Source organism: Strix uralensis, chromosome 10 (assembly GCF_047716275.1).
Source record: "Strix uralensis isolate ZFMK-TIS-50842 chromosome 10, bStrUra1, whole genome shotgun sequence".
In the NCBI taxonomy this organism is placed as follows: Eukaryota; Metazoa; Chordata; class Aves; order Strigiformes; family Strigidae; genus Strix; species Strix uralensis.
In genome coordinates this window covers 9,991,655-10,013,195 of record NC_133981.1, presented here as the reverse complement: position 1 = coordinate 10,013,195, position 21,541 = coordinate 9,991,655, and the positions used below count along the sequence as shown (strand labels likewise).

The 21,541-nt window shown below is 39.6% G+C and overlaps 1 protein-coding gene across 3 annotated transcripts in view; it reads left to right on the top strand.

The window, feature by feature from the left end:
* The window catches only part of PDZRN3 (PDZ domain containing ring finger 3), a 149,093-nt gene that overhangs the window by 112,226 nt on the left and 15,326 nt on the right, over window positions 1-21,541 (top strand). Inside the window, exons 1-3 of one of the 3 annotated variants that reach the window (XM_074879166.1) lie at window positions 1,247-1,531; window positions 18,565-18,734; window positions 21,201-21,288. In XM_074879166.1, coding sequence (XP_074735267.1) covers window positions 1,463-1,531; window positions 18,565-18,734; window positions 21,201-21,288 — 327 coding nt within the window. In that variant the 5' untranslated portion in view covers window positions 1,247-1,462. Of the gene's footprint in view, window positions 1-1,246; window positions 1,532-18,480; window positions 18,735-21,200; window positions 21,289-21,541 lie in introns of those variants that run through there. The other 2 variants (XM_074879165.1, XM_074879164.1) reach the window with 2 other exon arrangements.

The following is a 21,541-nucleotide window of genomic DNA, read 5'->3' as shown; positions in this document are numbered from 1 at the left end:
CGGCAGTAGCTGGGTGTCCTACAGGCTACCTATAGCAAGATACCTATGTACAGGTTCAGAGATAAAAGCTGCATATAATCCTTGCACAACATTTCCATTGTCATCCACAGAAACTTGCTAAGCAAGTAGTCAGAAGTCAGTTAAATAACCACAGCTTGAGATCCAGGCCCCCTGCCTTGCAATGCCTGTATGGGAATTATACCCTTGGTCTCATTCCTAGCTGTTCTGTCATCTCTTCTTTATAGCAGAATCAATTGAAATAAATATTATAAAAACCTGCACCTTCTGAATGCTTAAACAATTGGAAAAAGTATGGTCAATCCAAACTCCTACCACAAGGCAGGATTTACAACAGACTGGAAAATATCCATAAAGCTTATGACTTATGAGTACTTTTCTAGTTCTTCAGGCTGTTCACTGATGTTTTATTCTTTACATCTATGGCACAGGTCAGTGTGGATCTAGGCACTCAAACACTGAATAGTCATAAATGACATACTTACTTTATTGTGTATCTTTGTAATCTGATAAAGTTTATATTTTTAATATAACAAATAATATGTGAACCTGTTATTTACACTCTTCAACAAGACTCAGTAGCATAGATGGCCATTTTTCACTTGGTATAAACATCAGTCTAAAACTAATCTATAAATATTAGTCCAAGGCACTTTTTTTTTTTTTTTTATTCCTAAATCCACATATATTCACATATATCTCTTTTGCTTTGTAGCCAGGTCCTACGGCTGCATGTAGGCTTTCAGGGACAGAGACAGCCTTTCTCTGTTGTGTTTGTTAAACGCCTAGTTCAGTCATCTCCTGCTATAAAACTGAGGCTCTCAGATGCCACCACAGTATGAGAGGAAAATAAATGCTACTAAGCATATTCAACTTTGCCACAGCCACCGCTGAGTTTTGTACCATTATGTTCATTTCCTTGTGACTTGCATTTAAACTGTGCTAGCCAGCTTAAATACATTAAGAATTAACCTGAGGGACCACAGTAAAATGTAGTTGTGTTTATTTGTAATTGCTACAAAATGGTTTACAAAATTGTTAGTGTCTTTTATTATGCCTCCTACTGAAGCACTTGCCTGTTAATTAGAGAAATTTCAGCTGTCATAGCTGGCAATTATAGCTTCTATATCACTGTCTGTTATGAATAGTCAATGAGAGCTGATTAATATGCATGAGTAGCAGTATATAGCATGTGCATCGGAGCCCAGTGCCGCAGCCAGAGCGGCACGGCAGAGGGAGTGCTGTGTGCTGCCAGGGAAGGAGGGAGAGCACGAAAGGAGAGCACTGTTCTTCTGCAGCACCCTCTGCGATACCACCGTGAACTGTTGCGGTCCAGCCGACCCACCGAGGGCTTGCCAAGGATACCTGCATGCATGCTGGCTACCAGAGCTTTCTGTGGCTGCTCTGGTGAATAAGGGAGGTTATCTCTGCCACTTATTTAAACATGGGATGCAGTTTGTGCACTCTACAGAAGCAAGAAGAACAGTACAAGTTACTGTATGAAGTTTGTCAGGTAAAGAATTAGTTTTCATTTCTAAAAGCAAATGTTCTCCTTTAGGCTTGTGACCACTGTTAATGAGAGGGAAGATGGAATACCAAAAACTGCTTATACAAGTAGAAATGAAAGGGGGTTTTGCCTTATTTGACATGTGTATGATAATTATGGTTTTATGATCAACCTTCCAATTCACACTTGCAGAACATCAAATATTTAAATGTATGCTATTATGTATCTAACTTCTTACAAAACTTAACATCAGAAAATAAGACTCCCTTGTTAATTACTCCAGTATGTATTAGGTAAAATTTCTTGATGAGGATCATGGCTTGGCCACACACTCTGAATAAGTTAGGAAAGATGTGCAAGGAAGGTTTTGTATCTGTTGATGAGTCCATGCAGACACTTCTTTCTGTGCAATGCATTCATTCAGTGCTCAGTCTGGTCTTTAAGTGCCTGTTCCTGTCAGTGTAAGTTTATGTCTAGTTGTTCTAGTTTTTGCACCTCTGGGTGTAGAAATGCCAGCTAGCAAATAGTTACGTTGGACAGCAGATTAAAACTACTGCTCTACAGATCTTTATATATCAAATTACTCATATTAAGCATCTGATAAGTTTTCTAAAAATGTGATAACACATTAACCTCTATTACAAAAATGTTATTTCCTGCTTCTGCTTTTCCGTCTGTCTCTGAAATTTCTTTCTCTGTCACATCTGAAGTACGATTTGGACCAAAACAGTGTGATGGAATCATGCAAAGCGATGACCAGGTGTTTAGGGACGTACTCCTAAGAAGAGATAGATCTCTCTTGAAATAATCATAGGTAGATAGCTTATGGTTAACCCCTGAAAACGTGAAGTGGGTTGTCTGTACAAACCCTCCAGATAAGAAGAAACTACCTGGATCCTTCAAGCTGTACTTTACCACCTTGCTGTTCCCTAAGGCAGTTTAGTCAGTGACAATTACCCCCAGTCACAGGAGCGTGGGGCCGGTGACGTTTCCCTATGCTCGCCGGCAGAGGGAATTGCTCAGCGGTGCACAGGAGTGAAAGAAACCCTGTGGTCCTCCTTGCATTACCACCTGCATCTGATCCCAGATACTGATGTCACTGACAGCAAAGTGAATAAAAGATGGGGTTTGTATGTTATGCTAGTAGGGAAGTGATTAAATTTTAAACACATAGTTTTGATCTAATTCTCACTCACCCAAAGGACACTGATGCTTTGTGGAAGAAAAAAACTTGTGAGAGCAAATAGGAAGACATGTTTACTGTCATTTCTATTTATACTAACTCACTTCCACTTGCTAAGCTGCTAGGCATGTGATGGTGGGAAGAATTTTAGAGAAAGGTAATCGGATTTCTTGGACATTATTCTGTGCTGAGAACTAGTTTCAGACACTGCTTGCAACAGCAGACTGGTGCCAGGTATTGTTTGTGTGAATCCTCCCTTCAGATCAGGCAGTGGCTGTGGTAATAGTTATTTATCCCTCAAGGTCACCAAGTTTTCATGCAGTCTGGGTTTGAGGACTGTCAGTGAATCACACTCAGAGGTATAACAACCAGAACTAACTAAGACAACAACAAATTATGAATATTTTGATTGTTTAGGAAGCTTGCACAATTTTTGTTGTGAAATAAAGGTGGCAGAGAAGCTTAGCAGGTTACTGACATCCCCTAACAGATACAGGACAACATTCTTTAAATAAGTGTCCTTAAAATCAGTCACAGGAGCAGTGTGATATCTGAGATGACTGAACTATCCGGTGCTGGCTGCAGGTGCAGATCCCTGGCAGTACTTTGGATTCAGAAATCAACCTGCAAAGTGCTGCAACCTTGTTTCAGCAATGTGTGGGGCACAGTGCACAGCACTTGTGATTAACTTTAAGCATGGAAGTCCTTTGGGAAACATGGTTGGAATACCCTCAGCTTCCACAGAAGTGAGAGGTGTGTGTAATCCTATAAAACTGGGATTTCTAACATAGTAAAACCTGAATTATTTAAGACTATAATCCCTGATTTTCCAGAATATAAATTATGCAAAATTATTTTAACAGGGTAACTACTTTGATTTCTCTGTTTCACAAGATAGGAGGGAGGGAATTCTATTGCTTATAGAGTACATCCAGATAATTAAATGTCACCATAAAAACACATCCTCATGTAACCTACACATAAGAGCAATCACTTAAAATTTAATGGCGAGGGAGATGAAGAATCATTATAATTTAAAATAAGAGTATATAAAAGACAAAAATTTCAAAATACGCTAGCAGTAACAAATACCTCATACAGTAGTTTTATTTTGTATCATCCATGTAACCCTAATATCATGTGATGACATTGCCATTTCAGAGTAAAAACTAAAAGAAGCTTTTTTTAATCGTCTGAGTTAGACAAAATTTGCATAACTTGGTTTTAGGAAATACTGAGCAGTTACAAATAAGTCCCTTTAGCCTTATTTTTGAAAAGTTCATGACACTGAGATGTAGGAATTCAGAAAACACTTGCAAGAATTAATAATAGTACATAACTGCACTTTCTTTATTAGGCCAAGAGCTTTAGCGTGGCTGGGAAATTAATGCTTCAATAAATTACAATTCCAGAAGGTCCAGTACGTCTGGCTCCGTAAGTCCTCATAACAGAGAGCACAAAGAGGATCAAATATACCAGGGCTCAGGCTTTATCCCTTCCTCATCCATAGATAATTCAAAGAGATCCTCTTCATTAAGGGCTTTGGCACACTGCCTACAATTTCTTTTTGGGCCGCTGTGAGCTTAATGATGCAGAACAATGGTCTTCCCTCTTGTTGAACACATACCTTATTGTACCTTTAATCACATAATAAAAAACAAATTAAGACACCTCGTCATTAGTCTATTGTAGCTGTGCATATCAATGCTTTGTATTACAAATACAGAGGGGACTGTGGCAGCTTGAAATCTTGATGCAGAACAGTGTCACCGATGAGAAGCATGCTTGTGGCAGCAACATGATGCATGTAATATCTTCAGTGTATCCTGAGGTTTACTTCCCAGTTGCGTGCAGCATATGAAGTGAAGTAATTGTATGCTATTAGATTTTGGGTTTCTAGTTAAACGGAAATTTTCTTGAGAAAATTTTAAAGGCTGTGAAAATGGAGGGAGAAGGGGGAAGAAAGAAAACCAGAAAATTGAGAGGGTGTTTTAGACCAGTTTTCCAGTTTGCTTTTCTCAACATCATCAGCTCCTATACAAACAATAACAGAAGTAAGGGCTTTTCCCTTTGTAGGAAAACTCCTGGGGGACTATAAAGTAAGCTCCATTGAAGGAAACTTCTAGAAGAATGAGTCATCTGAGATAGAGCTTTTGAGTTTGCAAAATAAAATAAAAAAGGTTAAGACCTCAATTTAAGAAACTTTCTCAGGACGTATTTCATAGTAAGCACATGTTTACACACAGTTCAGGAGGTACGCACACCCAGTGAAATCATTTCCTAAATGGACACAATATTTCCAAGGGTAAGAACATCGAATTTTAAATCACAGATGACTCTAAACTGCCTGGGCAATGCTCAGAGCTGTTCCCTGGGATTCAAGATGATGGAGTTCATCCAGTTCTCATGGTGGGAAGATATCATAAAAACAACCCATCAAAACTGGCACTTCCAGCTGAGAAATCATGTGATAAGTGAGTATGGAGACTAACCCCTTCCTCCAGGCTGTCCCTCCAGAATAAGGATAGAAACGCTGGCAGGAAACAAGCTCATGTTGCCACTGCCCTTGCTTCAAATGATCTGAGGTCAGAAGATTTCTGCCTCTGTGATTGTTGAGCTGGCACCTTTCACAAATACTAAAGTTCATGTATAAATAAACAGTTGATGTAATGACCTTTTAGTGTTTTAGTAACTTGAAAGCCTCTTTCACATGCTCTTGGCCTGGCACATCTCTGAGACAAACAAAAATGACAGTGTTGGTAAAAACAATAGTGGGCAAGCTGGATCTGTCTTTTAAACTAGATTAAGATAACGATGCAGCCAAGGTTATATAAGCACCATGGTCAGCATACAAATTGCTGTGCTAATGAGAAGACGGTAGCGATGAGGAACTAACCGACACTATATTTCATTGGCAACTTCCAGCAGCACCACTTGCAAGGAGACTACTGCTTCAGCAGGACTCACGCACAAACCAGTTGCACTGAGCCGATCACCAATACAGTTCCCTTCGCCATTAGAATTCAATTTACATGTTTAGACTTGCAAAAATTAGACTGAAGTAATCAGTCATTAAGAAAGCCTGATTCAAGGAAACAGTCTAACTAGACTTAAACCTACTGAGCAATGATGCTATCCTAAATCAGGGCCAAAAGGAAGTTGGCCAAAATAAACATTCAGCTTAAAAAAAATTTCTAATCAAAACTGCAAGATTTGGGAAACAAAAATAATTGCTTCCTACATATGCTTTTCACACCTTCAAATTTAATTGGGCAGCCAGAGAATTAGTTGGTCTACATTTCAGTAGTTTTCCACGTTAAGATCGAACTGGTTGTGCCAATTATAGTAAACAGGTCTACTTGAAATACACTGTACAGCTTCATATACTTTGTATGTACAGTCTGTGCTGCAGCTGAAATTAAGAATAGCGTTGAAGTTATGTTCTGTCACTTCACTACCATTAAACTCGACCTCAATAACAGTTGTGAAACTATCACACTTACTTCAAAGTAGGCATGTGTTTGCTTAAACAAGATGTTAATTCCAAGGGCTTTGTTCTAGACAGGGTTTTCTACTGCTGAATTAGTTCAGCTGTAGAAAAACTCTGCTTGACAGACTGGAGACTCATAATCTTCAGAAAACTACCCTTTAATGATTGTGGCGCCTGTCTGTGGCTCAGAAGTCCCTTTTCTTAATTAGACATTTACCAGAAACTGGCAATTGAAATTTTCCTCTTCACTTGACGATGAATAATGCAATGCCTCTGTTAGGATTTATCTGGAAGATACTCTTCATTGCATGTTAGAGGAATATTTTGGTCATTAAAGGAACATAAACAAGATGTGATATGAAAGAAACAAAATGCCTAATGGTCACCTATGTTATAAAGGGATAATTCTACCTACTGTGCACATGAAATATCTTGCTTCATAATCTTCCTAAAATTTACAGTGCCTTCTTTACATTGAGCAGATAAAATGCTTAACCACCACATAGATTTATTTGGAATTTTTTTAAGCAATAAATGATTGAAAAGATGAGTTTCGTAATGCCTTACACTTACACATCTGTTTAATGCTATGAAGCAGGTGGCAAGAAGTCACAAGGGAGAATGCACTAGGGACAATCACTCTGTGCTTTACTGTCACATGTCAGACATGGGCTGGGAAAAAGGAAACATATGGAGTAATGAAAAAGTGCAGATTTAATAAATGTGTTTTGTTGTGTTCATTAATATTGAAACAAAAGGTCAGGCTTCACTTTCACTAGGACAGGACAACACTATGTTTGTACATAGATTGGGATTGTTCCTTTCAGAGACGCGGTGCGTAAATGTAAGCAGATCCAGCTAGCCCTCCTGAACTCACTATGAGTTAGGGAGTTGCCAGGAGAGTGGCAGAATAAATAATACAAAATATACATAAACTTGAAACAAGACTACAGCAGTTACTACTTTAAACAGTGACTGTTGAAGGAAGCCTTCCTATTAACACAGTAGATCTTCAGGCAAAAAGCCAGAGGCCGCCATCTAAAAGAAGAATGGTAAGCATCATGGCAAATGGTAAGCATCATGGCAGTGTTTTCTTACTTGTGTCAATACAGTGATAGCTCTGGACATAGACATGTTGTAGGTGATCGGACACGTTGTCCACTGGCATGGGAACTGGGCACTTCCTTATTTCATTTCAATTGCTGAAACTTCTGGCTTTAGCAGCGTTCAGTAGCACCCCATTTCTCAACCACTACCATCAGACTCCTTGGGAACACTTGAGAAATAAGTGTTCTGCTTCACAGAAAGTGTAACTATACTATCAGACTAAAACCATATTTGGTTTATGTATTTTCATGGATCATGAGCATTTACAGAGTAAATTAGCTCCTCCGGCATCATTTTAGAGAAAATGATCATTCATATGTTGAAAGATCACAGCTGATAAGAAAGCCTTTTCAAGTTTGGCAGAGTTGCTTGCAGAGTGCAACAGAAGCTTTTGTATCTGACCTGACAGCATCTCTGTAACTGCCATCAATCTGAGCCAAAAAAGGAAAATGAAAGTGTTTTTATCAGTAGCACACTATGAGAATTCTAGGCCATGGTCAAGCAGCATGGACTGGAAGGGTAGAATGAGGTGGTGGTGGGACTCCTACCCACATGACACCTTCTGAGGTTAGTTTTCCTCAGGTGAAAACAGAATCACAGAATCATCGAGGTTGGAAAAGACCTTGAAGATCATCCAGTCCAACCATTAACCTAACACTGCCAGTTCCCAACTACACCATATCCCTCAGCACTATGTCAACGCGACTCAAACACCTCCAGCGATGGGGACTCCACCACTGCCTTAGGCAGCCCATTCCAACACCTAACAACCTGTTCTGTAAAGAAATACTTCCTAATATCCAGTCTAAACCTTCCCTGGCTCAGCTGGAGGCCATTCGCTCTTGTCCTATTGCTTGTTACTTGGTTAAAGAGACTCATCTCCAGTTCTCTGCAACCTCCTTTCAGGTAGTTTTAGAGGGCGATGAGGTCTCCCCTCAGCCTCCTCCAGACTAAACAACCCCAGTTCCCTCAGCTGTTCCTCATACAACATGTTCTCCAGACCCTTCACCAGCTTCTCTGCCCTTCTTTGGACACGCTCAAGTAATTCAATGTCCTTTTTGTAGTGAGGGGCCCAAAACTGAACACAGTAATCGAGGTGTGGCCTCACCAGTGCAGAGTACAGGGGCAAGATCACTTCCCTGTCCCTGCTGGCCACGCTATTTCTGATACAAGCCAGGATGCCATTGGCCTTCTTGGCCACCTGGGCACACTGCTGGCTCATGTTCAGCCGGCTGTCAGTCAACACCCCCAGGTCCCTCTCTGACTGGCAGCTCTCCAGCCACTCCTCCCCAAGCCTGTAGCGCTGCTGGGGGTTGTTGTGGCCGAAGTGCACTTTACTTCTGAAAGCAGATGGCCCAAGATGACAAAGCCTACTCTGCAGATACCAGGTAGCTACTGAAGCAGCAGGGCCTCTTATTAACAAACCCACTTGGATCTGTCACTGCTGCTGGGTTCCCAGATAGCAGCACTGGGTGTTTTTTCCATCTTTTCTTGGCACCAACTTCAATGACCCTCTTCAACACAGATTATCTTCAGAGCTATCCATAATTGCCCTTTCTGTGTCTTACATCACTGAGACATTTGTGGAAGAAGGGAGAGAGCGGGAGGATGGACTCAAAAACTACAAATTATGAGCAACAGCACAGAAATGGAAATGTCGTGAATTAGAATGGTCTTAAGTACAGTCTCAGAGATCAGTGTTCAGGTTTCAGTTGTGGTGTGCTCTCACGTGACCTTGGGTAGATCACTAACTCGGTTTGTGTTTCATCTTCTCAACTGTACAATACTCGTTTTGTCTTTTTGCTTGGAGTAGGCTTTCCAGAGGAATCCCTGTCTTTTGTTCTCTGTTTGCATAGTGTGATATGCTACTAAAATAATATCAGTATTGTTTGAAGGCCTGGTCTAGACACCAACTTTTACTACTCTGATTTTTATTGAGGTATGGTGTTAAATATTGCTGGACTCTCAACTATTTGAGCTGTAGGTGCTGGAAGGGCAGGGCAGGGGAAAGCTCCCTCCAAATATGTTTTATTCTTACACCATTCTCAAAGCACCCTCTGCATGCCACTCTTGGAGAAAGGCGACTGGTCTACAGGGACATTTGGCCTGATTAGTACAAGAATTGGTTTCTTATGTTACTCCAATTTAGCTTAAATCCATGTAACATTACACCCAGATTAATCTTTTAATGCTATTTACTATCACTGTTTATTATTTTAAACAAATATAGAAATACAGAGCTTTTTAAAAAGTTGTCATCATAAGAAAGCTGTAATTTGCTGTACTAGGCGAATACTTAGACCTAGGTTTTGCCTCTTGGGAAGAGCACATTTGAGAAGGGCAAGAGCCATTTTGATGCAGTGTCACAGCAGAGCAGCCCAAGGCACCACACTGGAAGCACAGTGCTATACGTGGGCAAGCCTAAAGAACAGGAGAAAGTGGGTAATTGCACTTGCTGAATTTTGGTCATTAGTAATTCATGATTATTTATGGCTGTCATTTGTACCTCACTCAGAAATATAATTGATCTGCACCCTCTGGGTCATGCTACTGAAATGGCAGAAAGAGTCATTTAAAAGGGAGGGCCTGTAAACATCTGTCTGTGCTTTATATGGACCAGTATTATTAAGCCATGAACAGATACACAAAAGATCACTTTTTTAATGCTGACAAAATATGAAAAAGTACTTCTACCCAGATATAAAAACATTTAACGTGATGAATGCCTATTTAAGAAAAAAGCGCCTTAAGTAAACTTTGCTTATAGAGAAAGTACAGGAGTCTTGGAAGCCCCAGCAGTAGTCTAAATCTGTTTTCATTGAAGCAAATGATAAAATTCCCTGTGGTTTTGTTTTGATTCATGATACATAGGAGCGGAGCCTAAGAATCCAACCAAAAGCAGGCACATTTTAGTATGCTGTATACAGTACTAGCGCTGCCTTGTTAATACGTAAATGTGCTAATTACTAGCAGAATAAAAATTCCTTTATTTCAGGGGTCTTTCTCCCAAGATTTTCCATTTGGAAGTTAACGGTTTAGAGAACAAATGTATTCTGTACTCCTAAGTAAAGAATTTTTCTTTGGTCTTAACTATTTTGTCATGGATGGCTCACAAGGCAGAAGGGAAATGCACACACATGGAAACAGTCTATTACTAAACAATATAATTCTGGTTTTTTGAAAAAGAGAGAGACTGTCCATATGAGGGAAATAAAAGAGGGATTAGATGGAGCTGCGAGAAGAATTAACCTATATTTTGAACCTCCTTCTCCAATTCCTGAGGAAAAGGGGGTTTAGAAAATAGGCTTTTTGCAGCTCTAGTTTCTATAAAAATCTTTAAAGTTCTGCTGCTTTTTCTTAATATGCAGACTTCTTAAGAACTTGCTAAAGAAGTGAATCAGACCATAAAGAGCATTTTAAATGGAGCACAGACATCTGTAGTCTAACAGAACTAGCATTTTTACAGTGCACTTCCCAAGGATTTGCATGAATTTATACAAAGAAAAGCTGCTTACTCATTCTCAAGCAAAAAAGTTTTTTCTCTGTGACATTTGTGAAGCGTGGAAGAACCAACAAGCCGCACAACGCATACAAATGTTTACCATTCATGACATTAAACCCATAAAAATCAGTCTAACTTGATGGATGGAAAAGTAATTTTCTTTTACTGAAACCTTTCTAGTTTCTGTTGTGTACTACCAACATCCAGCAATGTTACACACTATTTAAGCAAAAATAAAGTACAAAGTAATTCTAACTACATACAGTAAACTCTTATGTGCAGGGTTTCTCAACTTTTCAGTAAACTACTTAAGACAATGTCCAGTGTTACTTCATCCATACTATTGCAAAGTATGTTTGCACTTGCTTGAATGTAAACTTCCTCACCTGCATGCATTGAGTGTCCTGCCTCACTGTCCTTTGCAAACCTCCTCCCAGCCCGGCCCGGCCCTGTTGCCTTTGCATCACCTCTCCGGGTCTGCAGGGCTCCCAGGGGCTCGTGCGTGTGTCCCCCTCAGGACTGCAAGGGGGGAAACCGTCAGTCAGCTTGAGGAACATCTTTCTTGCATAAATAACCTGGGTGTGTAAATTCTGCCACCACAGGAAAAGAGAAAGAACAAGTACTGGATTTTACATAAACATTGTATCAGAAGGGAAAGAAAATAAGAACTAGTGGTAACCAGGAAGAAATTTTGTCTGTGTAAACAAGTGGCAGATTTTTATATACCTGAAAGCCCCTCATTTATGTCTGCCATCAACAGAGAGGCAATTAAGTAGTCTCTCTACCCACCCAGAAAAATAACACATGTAAATCATTTACCTTTCTGAATAATTAAACAGCAGCTACTGATAAAATGACATTTATGTAACAACACAGCTGTGTACTATCTTATCAAAATATCTTCCTCATACCTCAGACAAAAATAAGAATGTGTTTTCTAGTAGCAGTACAATTACTAGTACTCTTACTAGTACAGTTGTACTCTAGAGTAAGAGTAGAATTCTGTCCTCTCAGTCATGGCTGTAAACTCCCATTGACTTGCACGGGAGGTCCAGCCTTGTCTTGGCAGCGTGAAGGTTGGAGGGCTCCCAGCCTCCAGACCTCTGCCAATTTTGACCTCAGAAAGATTTGGCCTGAAATTAGCATCTAAACAGTGGTAGTTGGCTCAGGAATTGCTGGAGGATACCAAATCTCTCAGTAGAATAATTATGTTAAAGTAAAAGCACATATGTATGGCATAAAACAACATGAGAAAAACATGTCCTCACAAAAGGTATCTCACTGTGACATATATCCAGAATTAAGAGGAAGGAGGAGATTTCAACAGGAGTGATGCCAAACACCTCACACAGCTCTGACAGAGAGAAGCCGTTGTATATCCAATACCTTACACACTCACAGCACCGTAAAATTATATGGAAAGCCATGTCCTAGCTATGTACTGCAAATTCTTCACAGGCCTAAAAAGTCATGAGGTTTTTTTCTTGTTTTTTTTTCCTTTTCTCCTTGTTGATTTGCCCATCACTGATTTGCTCTTTCTCCCTCTCTAGTGGCCATGTGTGCTGTAGCGCTCTATATAATACATAAGCATCCAACGTTAGATGATGCACAGGTTCATAATACATTGCATCTGACAAACTACTTAATAAGTAGCTACCAAGGCAAGAGAGATTTGAAAACAGACTCAAGAACGCACATGAGTCTTGCCAACACTACATGCAGCAAGATCCTTCTGCACATTCTTATTCATTTATCTCCAAGGTAGTACTCAAACTTTTCCAGCCTTTTTCACAGCTCTTAGAAGTTTAAAAGTATAGCCACATTGTCCTTGTTGCTTCCACATCTCCTAACTGTCATGGGCTGTTCAGCAGTTTCACCTGATGTTTAGGGTTCAGCAGTGAAGTTCATCTGCTGCTTCCATTTTCAGCCAGATACAGCATATTGTCATTATTTTTTTTTCTTTTCATTAATTCCTGTGTATTTTTCTCACCATTTACTTCTTGGAAATAGAAATTAATGGAAGCCTTATGATTGAAATGAAAGTTTAAGACATTTTCATTTATTTGTTTGGTGGGATCCTCCATTTGGATTTGTGTCACGGCCTCCCCCATTACACCTTGTTGCATCATCTCTCTTTTTCTCAATTACAAATATACATCACATTTTACCTTAGTTGACCATGACAGCATTTTCGTTTCCATTATCTCAGTTTGGCTGTGCTAGTTGAATGCTGATGGCATGCTCAGCATCATAACATCTTGCTTTGCTCTTGGACTCATCTCTGTTTCAGTCAGAGCCTGAACTAAGGCATTGCAAAGGCAAAACTCCCAGTGACTTTAGTGAGCATCAAATCAAGCTCAACTGACTGTTTTATTTTCATTCCAAGTATTACAAGAAAACTTCTAGGAGAGGCTGACCTCCCAGACAGGATTATGCTGTGTTTATCTATAGATTTCTTGCTGCCTTTACAAAGTAGCTTTTAGGTAGCAGGCTCTCTGCAGCCTACTTTTGCGCAAAAGAATGTAACGTACAGTATATACAAATAAATTAGTATACTATAAATTAAAATAGTATAAATACTATTCTATTTCATAATCATTACATAATTTCTATTTAAAAAATCAAGCATCCCTTCCTTATTTACTGCATAGTCTTAATTCAGAGTATTTATCTGTGTGTCTCATTCAGTTGCTAAGCCTGCTATCTGGCTCCACCACAAATCTCATCAAGGTCCATTCAGTTCAGTTTAACTACATACACTTCACTTTAACTACAGCTTTCTCCATATTCAGTATATTTCCAATGCAAAGAAGGTCCAAAAGCTAAGCATTTCAACACTTCAGACAAGTTAATTTATCCATCTTTTGTGCCATGAAAGATCCCCATTGTCTCTGTCACATGGCATGTAAGGTTCTTAAGAAATTATGCATATTCGTAGTTTTTGGCACTCTTCTGAAGCATTCATATGCATGGATCTTTTTTCTTCTATGTTATTTCAGATGTAACTATTTATAAGGAAGAATTTTGCTGAGCACAATTCAGCATTAGGAATAAAGTCTATGATTACAGAGCCCCCTTTTTTTTAACAAAGTGAAACTGTACAGATATATTTATTGGCTTTTAAGCACTGGGAATAATTGTCAATTGTGAAGAATTTCCTGGATAGAAACCAAACATCTTAATATCATCTATTTGCTAAAGTTTCGGAAGGACTCAAGATTAGTCACAAGTACCAAGTCTACACAGACACCAGAAATCAGGCCACTTAGATCATCCCAGTATATTTTTCTTCTGCATCATTGTTGTGCTACTAAAAATAAAATACCAATACCTGCTACCTTTTCTAGACAAAAAAGCAATTTAGCTCTGTTATATATAGCAGACTTGAGAATTAATAGTTTTCATTATCCAAATATTTTAACAGTTCCCATCCCCATGTCCTTTCAACCAAAAATTATATTAATTCATGTGCTGGGATGGGAAATACTATAAAGTAGTAAATACAAACTATTCACTGCTCGGTGTTTACCACATAAAGTGGCAGTTACTGCAGGTTTTTAAGGGGCCAGGTTCAGACAGTGTAATTTCCCTTCTGTAAATCACTTTAAAGCATGTTTTTGCATCATTTCATATTCTTCCATCATTCCACATTCAGAATCTAAATGGTTAACAGTGATAGCTCTGTACAACCCATTAACTCTTATTTTGTTAGTGCAGTTCTGAACACATAGGTCCGCAGTCCACCATGTTGGCCAAGACCACTAATCAAAACAGAACTGCAGAGCTAAAAGGATTCCCCTTGGTTTGAGTTTAGGAATCAGTCTCTTGTAAGAGATCCACAGACTGACCCTGAAACCATTCATCGTGTGAACAGCTATTGGCCAGAGAATTGTTTGCTTAATATGATAGGGGTGCTGCCATATTTTATAGAATTATTAACTTTTAAAGAAAAGATCCCCAACCGTATTTTAGCAGTGGGTTAAGAAACCCATAATAATAACAGTACAGTGAGTTATGCTTTCATTTTACTATAATCATTGCCATCTTCTCAAACCCAGGATATAAAATTGTATATATATCAAATATAAATCCCCTTTTAGAGTTATTTATTCACCATGTTTTGCAGAGTCCTTGTGTTCTGAAATGCCCAAGTGGAGACTGTTGAATACAAATACCCAATGAAATGCTCAAATCTGACTTGGAGCCAGGAATACAAGATGAAAGGTTCTAACAGAGCAGCCCTGATGCCATCACTTAGAGCCCTTTTAACGTCCCTGCCCCCAGGTTTTCCCTAGCCCCTCTGCTGGGGCTGTCCCTGTAGCCAGCGAAGCAGAGCAAGATGAGCACGTGCTCCTCAACAGTCTAATTCACTGTCCAGTAGCTACAGTTAAGCCCCTGATGAATGGGCATTTGTGAAATCCCACATGTATCAGTTCTGCTGCCACTGCTGTCAGAGGGGGAACTCGGCAGCGGCAGGAGCCTACAACATGCTGAGTCTCAACCCAAAGCCAAATGCCAGAAAGTCACTGACCTTTTCTATGCAAGGTCCCCTTTGCAAGAGTAGAGGTTTTAGGTTAAAATTTAGCTGGCTCTTCTCCCTAATTCTAAAATCTGGTCTTATGTCCTTCTGTCTGGCTATGCAACACTTCTCTTTTTCACTGTGTTATCGGCTCGTAGAAAACATAGTCAGGATACTACTTGGAAGTAATTCCTGTAGTAACAATTCATGATAAATCCGACTATCGCCTGTTCCCTGCGCGATATCAACCTTACTTTGAAGTTATGATTATTTAATAAACAATTACATATGAAAACACAAAGAGAATGCCAGTCCACAGATTTGCAGAAATAAGTGTCCTAAGGAGCCTAAACTAAAATGCAGGCCTGTACTAAACTGTCTGTAATCCAAGTTCATTACAATATTGAGGAATAAACCAGAAAGCTCTCCTTTGCATGACTTCACCAGTTTTTAGCATAAAGATATAGAAAGCAACTCACATGAAAGGTTTCCTGCTCAGGAGTATTCCGAGCACATTTCTGAAAAAACACTACACTTGCTGCAATTTAGATTCTTTTATTTTGATTGCTTGTTCGATTTAGTTGTACCAAAAAAAAATTAGGATGCACACAGTAAAATGTGCAACATTTAATTTGCAGCAAATAATAAAACTCGAACCATAATCAGCATTTCCTTTTTCCAGAGAAAACATTACACTGAACTTAATTTTACAGCTGTACAAATTGTTTTAAAGTAATCTGCTCAACTGGGCGAGTTAATGATATTTAATTTGACCAGGCCAAACTTTACACGCGATGCATTACTGTGAGCAATTGTGTTCAAGACAAGTGTTTGTGTAACGTAAATGTCATGCTAACACCTTCCATTCTCAGCTGGCTTAACAAAAAAACCTGGTGTCATCGCCTCTCTAAGATAAACCAAAGATGACAGTGTAAAAAGCGTTATATGCACGAGGTAATTCAGCAGGAATTTAGTATTTTCAATCTATTCTGCACTCCAGTTAACCCCCTTTATTATCACTCAGCTTTTTGCTGTGGGCAATACATTAAGTATGGGCTAAATTCAGTTACTGCGCTGAGTAATGTTACTTGTTCAGTTGCCCCACTTAGTTTAATGGGACAACTAAACGTGGCATAGCACAGTGTGAACTGAGTGCGATCTGATACAAGTAAAGACAGCAGAATCCAGACATATATTTCAGTTTTCAATCATATTCAGGAAGTTAATGTGACCACATTAGTGTACATTTCAGACATGTACAGAAATGATTAAATGACAAAGTAGTAGCCACCGCTAATACCTGAGGCTAGACACTATTGCATCTATGTCCAATCAAGGCAATTCATTTTTTTTCTGCCTTGGAAAAAATATGCTACTCTTCCATGCACTTCCATGCAGAAGGCAAGAGTTTCCACTGTGCGACTCATCCCTCTGATAACAGAGACAGCAGCGCGGTTTATCAAGTGAATAGCTGCCTGACTGGAAAGAGTATAATGTAAGACATCACTCATAAAGAAAATATATAAACAAAGTATGCTCCTTGATAAGAGTGACTGCTACGAGAGGGGCCCTCACTGTCAGCACTAGTAGCATCTTCATATCTCGAATTGCAGTTTATCTCTACGTGTCAGCCAACATTTGCCCCAGTCCAAAGAACATGGTAACAATTATATCATAGCATGATGCTTTAGGATCATAATTTCACTATACAGCTTTCACAAACAAATTGCTCTGCGCAGCTTCTCTTTAATTACTTCTTTTAATCTGTATTAAAACGCCAACAGTTTGCAGGTTAAAAGAGAATAAAAGCTTATTGGAGTTACCAGTGGTTCCCACTATTTCTGTAACGTAGTTTTTTGCGTATGAGCCCATAAAGCTTTTGGATTTGCAGATGTCTCAACAAACAGGCCAAATTTCAAAAGAGATCTCCATGTTAGGCTGGAAACAGCAGGAAGTGGGCACACATTCAGTCTTTTCGCCACAGTTGCCTTTTTTCAGTTCATTCCAAACTGTTCATTGTGTTTAGTTCCCTTAAAATTACAATCCATATGGTCAGAGACACACAGAAACATTAACATTTCTCACAAACCAAAACTTGAAATGAGAATTATGGTTTTGCAGCTTTATAAAAATTCTGGCAAATGTGACCTCATCTCTTTCACAGCCCCTAGGTAGACTTAGATACTTATGGAAGAATTCATTAGAAACCATGTGAGGAAGGAGGCTAAGCATGAGTGAAACAAAGCCACAGTGGGTTGGAAGCGCTCAAGACCTCTTCTCTGGATCAGGAAGGGCACCTCTGCTTGCCAAAGATTTGAAGCTCTGTATAGAATTGAATGCCTTGTTTCAGTTTTGCTGCTGTGAACAGAAGCTTCACTGCTCCTTTGAGATAGGAGGGATCTGTGTTCAACTTCTCTTCTCAGACACCCACCTTCCAAGGCCTGGCGTGTCGAATATTGGTAGTTCACAGTGGGGTGTTTCAGTCATGTTTAGTAAAGGTGTTCTGTTACGTATAACTATTCGCTCAACCAGGAGATAATGGTGGTGAGATCTGAGGATGGGAAATGGCCAAGCCACGCAGACAAAAAGTTACTTTGGAAAGCTCATGATTGTTTTTTTCCTTATTATTTCTATTCACTATCCCAGTATGACCCATGCCCATCCCTAAAAAGCAGGTTTTTATTGCAGTGACTGAGTACCACCATCATGTTTCATCTGAAAAATTATCAGACACAAATACATAGTTTTGTAATTTCAGGTCTTGTCCCAGTAGTTCTATTCAGCAAAAAGGTTAGAAGATTAAAACACAAACAAAAACGAGAAAAATTACAGGAGAATCAATAACTTGTTCTGTTTGAACAAGGGCTGAGGGATTTCTAATCTGCAAGAAACAAATGGGATGCTGGTTTGTTAGCTCAAAGAGCAAGCCCAGTAAAATCTTAACAATCAAAATAAAAAGCAAAGCACAGGATCTGTAAAGTTACGGTAGTGAAAGGGGAAAATGAGAGATGCATAACATTGCATAAATAGTTCCTAGTACTGTATATACCTTTAGGTGGAAGCTGAGACTTCTAAATTAACAGCCAAAACCAACAAAGAAATCCTTCACTTTCTGACTGTTTCTCTTATGGCTTTGCTTGCTTTCTTCCCACAGGTCAATGGGAAGGATTTATCTAAAGCAACACACGAGCAGGCAGTGGAAGCATTCAAAACAGCCAAGGAGCCCATCGTGGTGCAGGTCCTGAGAAGAACTCCCCGCACCAAGGTCTTCACACCTCCTCATGACTCGCAGCTGGTAGATGTGGGCACGCAGACAGATATCACTTTTGAACACATCATGGCTCTAAGCAAGATGGGCTCACCTACTCCACCCGTCTCTGTGCTAGACCCATACCTCCTACCTGAAGAGTAAGTAACAGTTGGTGAAGTGCTTGAAAATCCTGGCATTCTTTAATGTGGCATGTTGAAAGTAGTTCACAAGCCCACCTTCACTTGCTGGTGAACGTGTACTCCCAGAAGCAGCCAAGATTCATACACCATTGAGCCATAACTCAAAACATTTTCAATTTTTTCTACATATTACAAAGCCATTACTCACATGAGTAATGCCACTGAGTCACAAGACGGCCTTATAAAGCTCATTTTTTTCTGGAATTTGATGGATAAAGTTATTGCTTTTTGTAATTCCTCTCACTGCCTCTTTGGGTTGCTTATGTTTTAACTTTATTTTTTATGGCTGCCATAAATTGTATAATGCTAAGAGCTGCTACATTCTGTTCCATTGTATTAATTACTTTATTATAACCCTGCAGCAATGTTACTCAAATAAATTATTTTTTAGGACTAAAATTACTTACCAGTGCTATCATGGATGTTTTAGAATCAAATTTTAATTATTGTTAATGGTAGTTTGATGCCTTTGTACTTACAAATAAAAATGACAATTATCTCCTGGCACACACACACCACGCCCTCACACGCTGTTCAAGAGGAGAACAGCTCCCCGAGGAGCCCCTGCAAATTGCCTGTCATCTTGCCATGCATCTCCACAAGGGAAAAAGTAATAGAAAGGATTCTGAATGCCTGTCGCTGTGTACAAGACACCGTGATCTGGTCAGCCCACAGCAATATCTGGTTTGGAGGCGATCCTCTACAGGGCAAGAGGCGGTGCTGGTGTGCGTGTGTCCTGGCTGTGCAGCACAGCTCTGGAAGGGGAACCCCCCCAATAGCCTGAGCTGCGGACATCAGTCAGCACACAAACACACCCCAGCGCCTCTTCGGACATCCCCGTCAGTGCTCCGAGGAAATTGTGTTTGACTACAAACAGGCACTGATCCTGTACTAAGTGACTTTCATGGCATGTTAACGTTCACACACTCAGCCAGGAACTGGGCTTCTGTGTGCAACGTCTGTTCCTTTCATGACTCCCAGTGCTGAAAGATGGTTCCATGGGATATTACTGCACGGCCACCTATTCCCAGCCCATTGAAAGTTCAAGCACAGCTGCATGTTTTAGTGAAAACATTTGACAAAAGGCTGTAGCTTTGAGCTTGTTTGCAGTGAACGAGCAGCAGGACTTAGAGCACTGTGGAGAGGACACACATTCTTAGAGCGCCTACGTGCATAGCCCCAAACACATTTGTAAGAGGGGCTTTCAATACGTGCAACTTTCCAACTGCAAAACTAATTGCATTAGAAAAACGGCAAAGCTTAATTCACAATGAATCATTCAGGTTGCAACACACCTGCATAATACCAGCTCAGTCCTGTCAGGTAACTTCATATTGCCCCTTAATCGTTAGACATAGATTCCAACCACTAGCATCAGCAGTGGCCTTATGTCGAGCTGTAGATGTTGGTGCTGACCACTTTGCCTGCCTCAGGCTGTCCCTGCATGCAAGGGCAGGCGGTCGGCTATTCAAGTATGCCATCACCCAGCACATGCAAGCAAGCAGAGTCGTTTTTTTCCTAATGCTTCCTGTAACTTCTCCAAATCCCATTCAGATTAATCTAGCCTGCGTATAACAGCTTGGGTATCTTAGCCAGTTAGCAGATGCTGTTACGTAAATAGCCTCACACTTACAAAGAAACATGTATCTAGTTAACAGAGAATTAAAGGGAGTTTACTTTCATTGCAGAAAAAAAAATCCAGCATAAAAAAAAATTATCACAGGAGCATTACACTGCTTACAGCTTCCAAAATACAGACAGTGAAAGTGTCAGAGAGCTCAAGCAGTATGCCAGTAGTGAATGGCAAAACAAAGAGTAGTACATACTTAAATAGTATTTACATCATTATGCACAGCCTGTTGGATTCAAATCAAACAACAGAATGCTGTTGATCCATATAGTTGGGTGGACAATTATTTTTATAATACTCAGCAATTTGATAAGATTTGTGTCTTTAAGGTAAAGTAAAAATGCCAAGCAGCTCGGCAAGAATGATTTTACTTTCATGTCTGCAAATAACCTGAGCTCACAAGTAAATAATCTAGTATTCCCTCTCATCTTGAACCCTCATCTGCCCACTCAGCTGTCCCCTGGTACCCCTTACCCTACTTTGCCGCTATTCTCTCTGTATATTATTTCCCCAAGTCAGCTCCACATCTGGAGAAAAATCATTAATAAATGCTAAGACTACAACTTTCTCATTTATCATCAGGTGCCAAATGTTTCAGACTCCTCTTACAGTACATGTAAATTTTAATACATTTATTGGTGTAAATGGTATAGTGTATATAATTAACTACATGCAACTTCTTGGTGTGGTTGTTAGTCAGTCATGTTCATGATGACTTGCTATAAGCTTCAAATGGATTAATATGCTAACTAGAGTACCGAGTGCTGTCCTAAAACATACCTTTCTTTTCTCAGCCATCCATCAGTGCATGAGTACTATGACCCAAATGACTACATGGGAGGAATTCATCAAGAAATGGACCGAGACGAGTTGGAATTAGAGGTACTTAGACTTTAGTAACTATTTCATTTGCTGACAGTTTAACATGTGCATGTCACGCTCTTTATATTCTATATGAAGCGAAAAAGACATTTTAAAGCAGATATTTGCAATAACATTGCTCATTAGTTACTTTGCAGGTTGCAAACCTTACTGATACCCTTAGCAGTGTATTTAACTGTGTGCCGTGGACTGATAAGCCAGATCTTCAGCTACCAAATTAACATAAATAATGAAGTAATTGATTTCATTAATT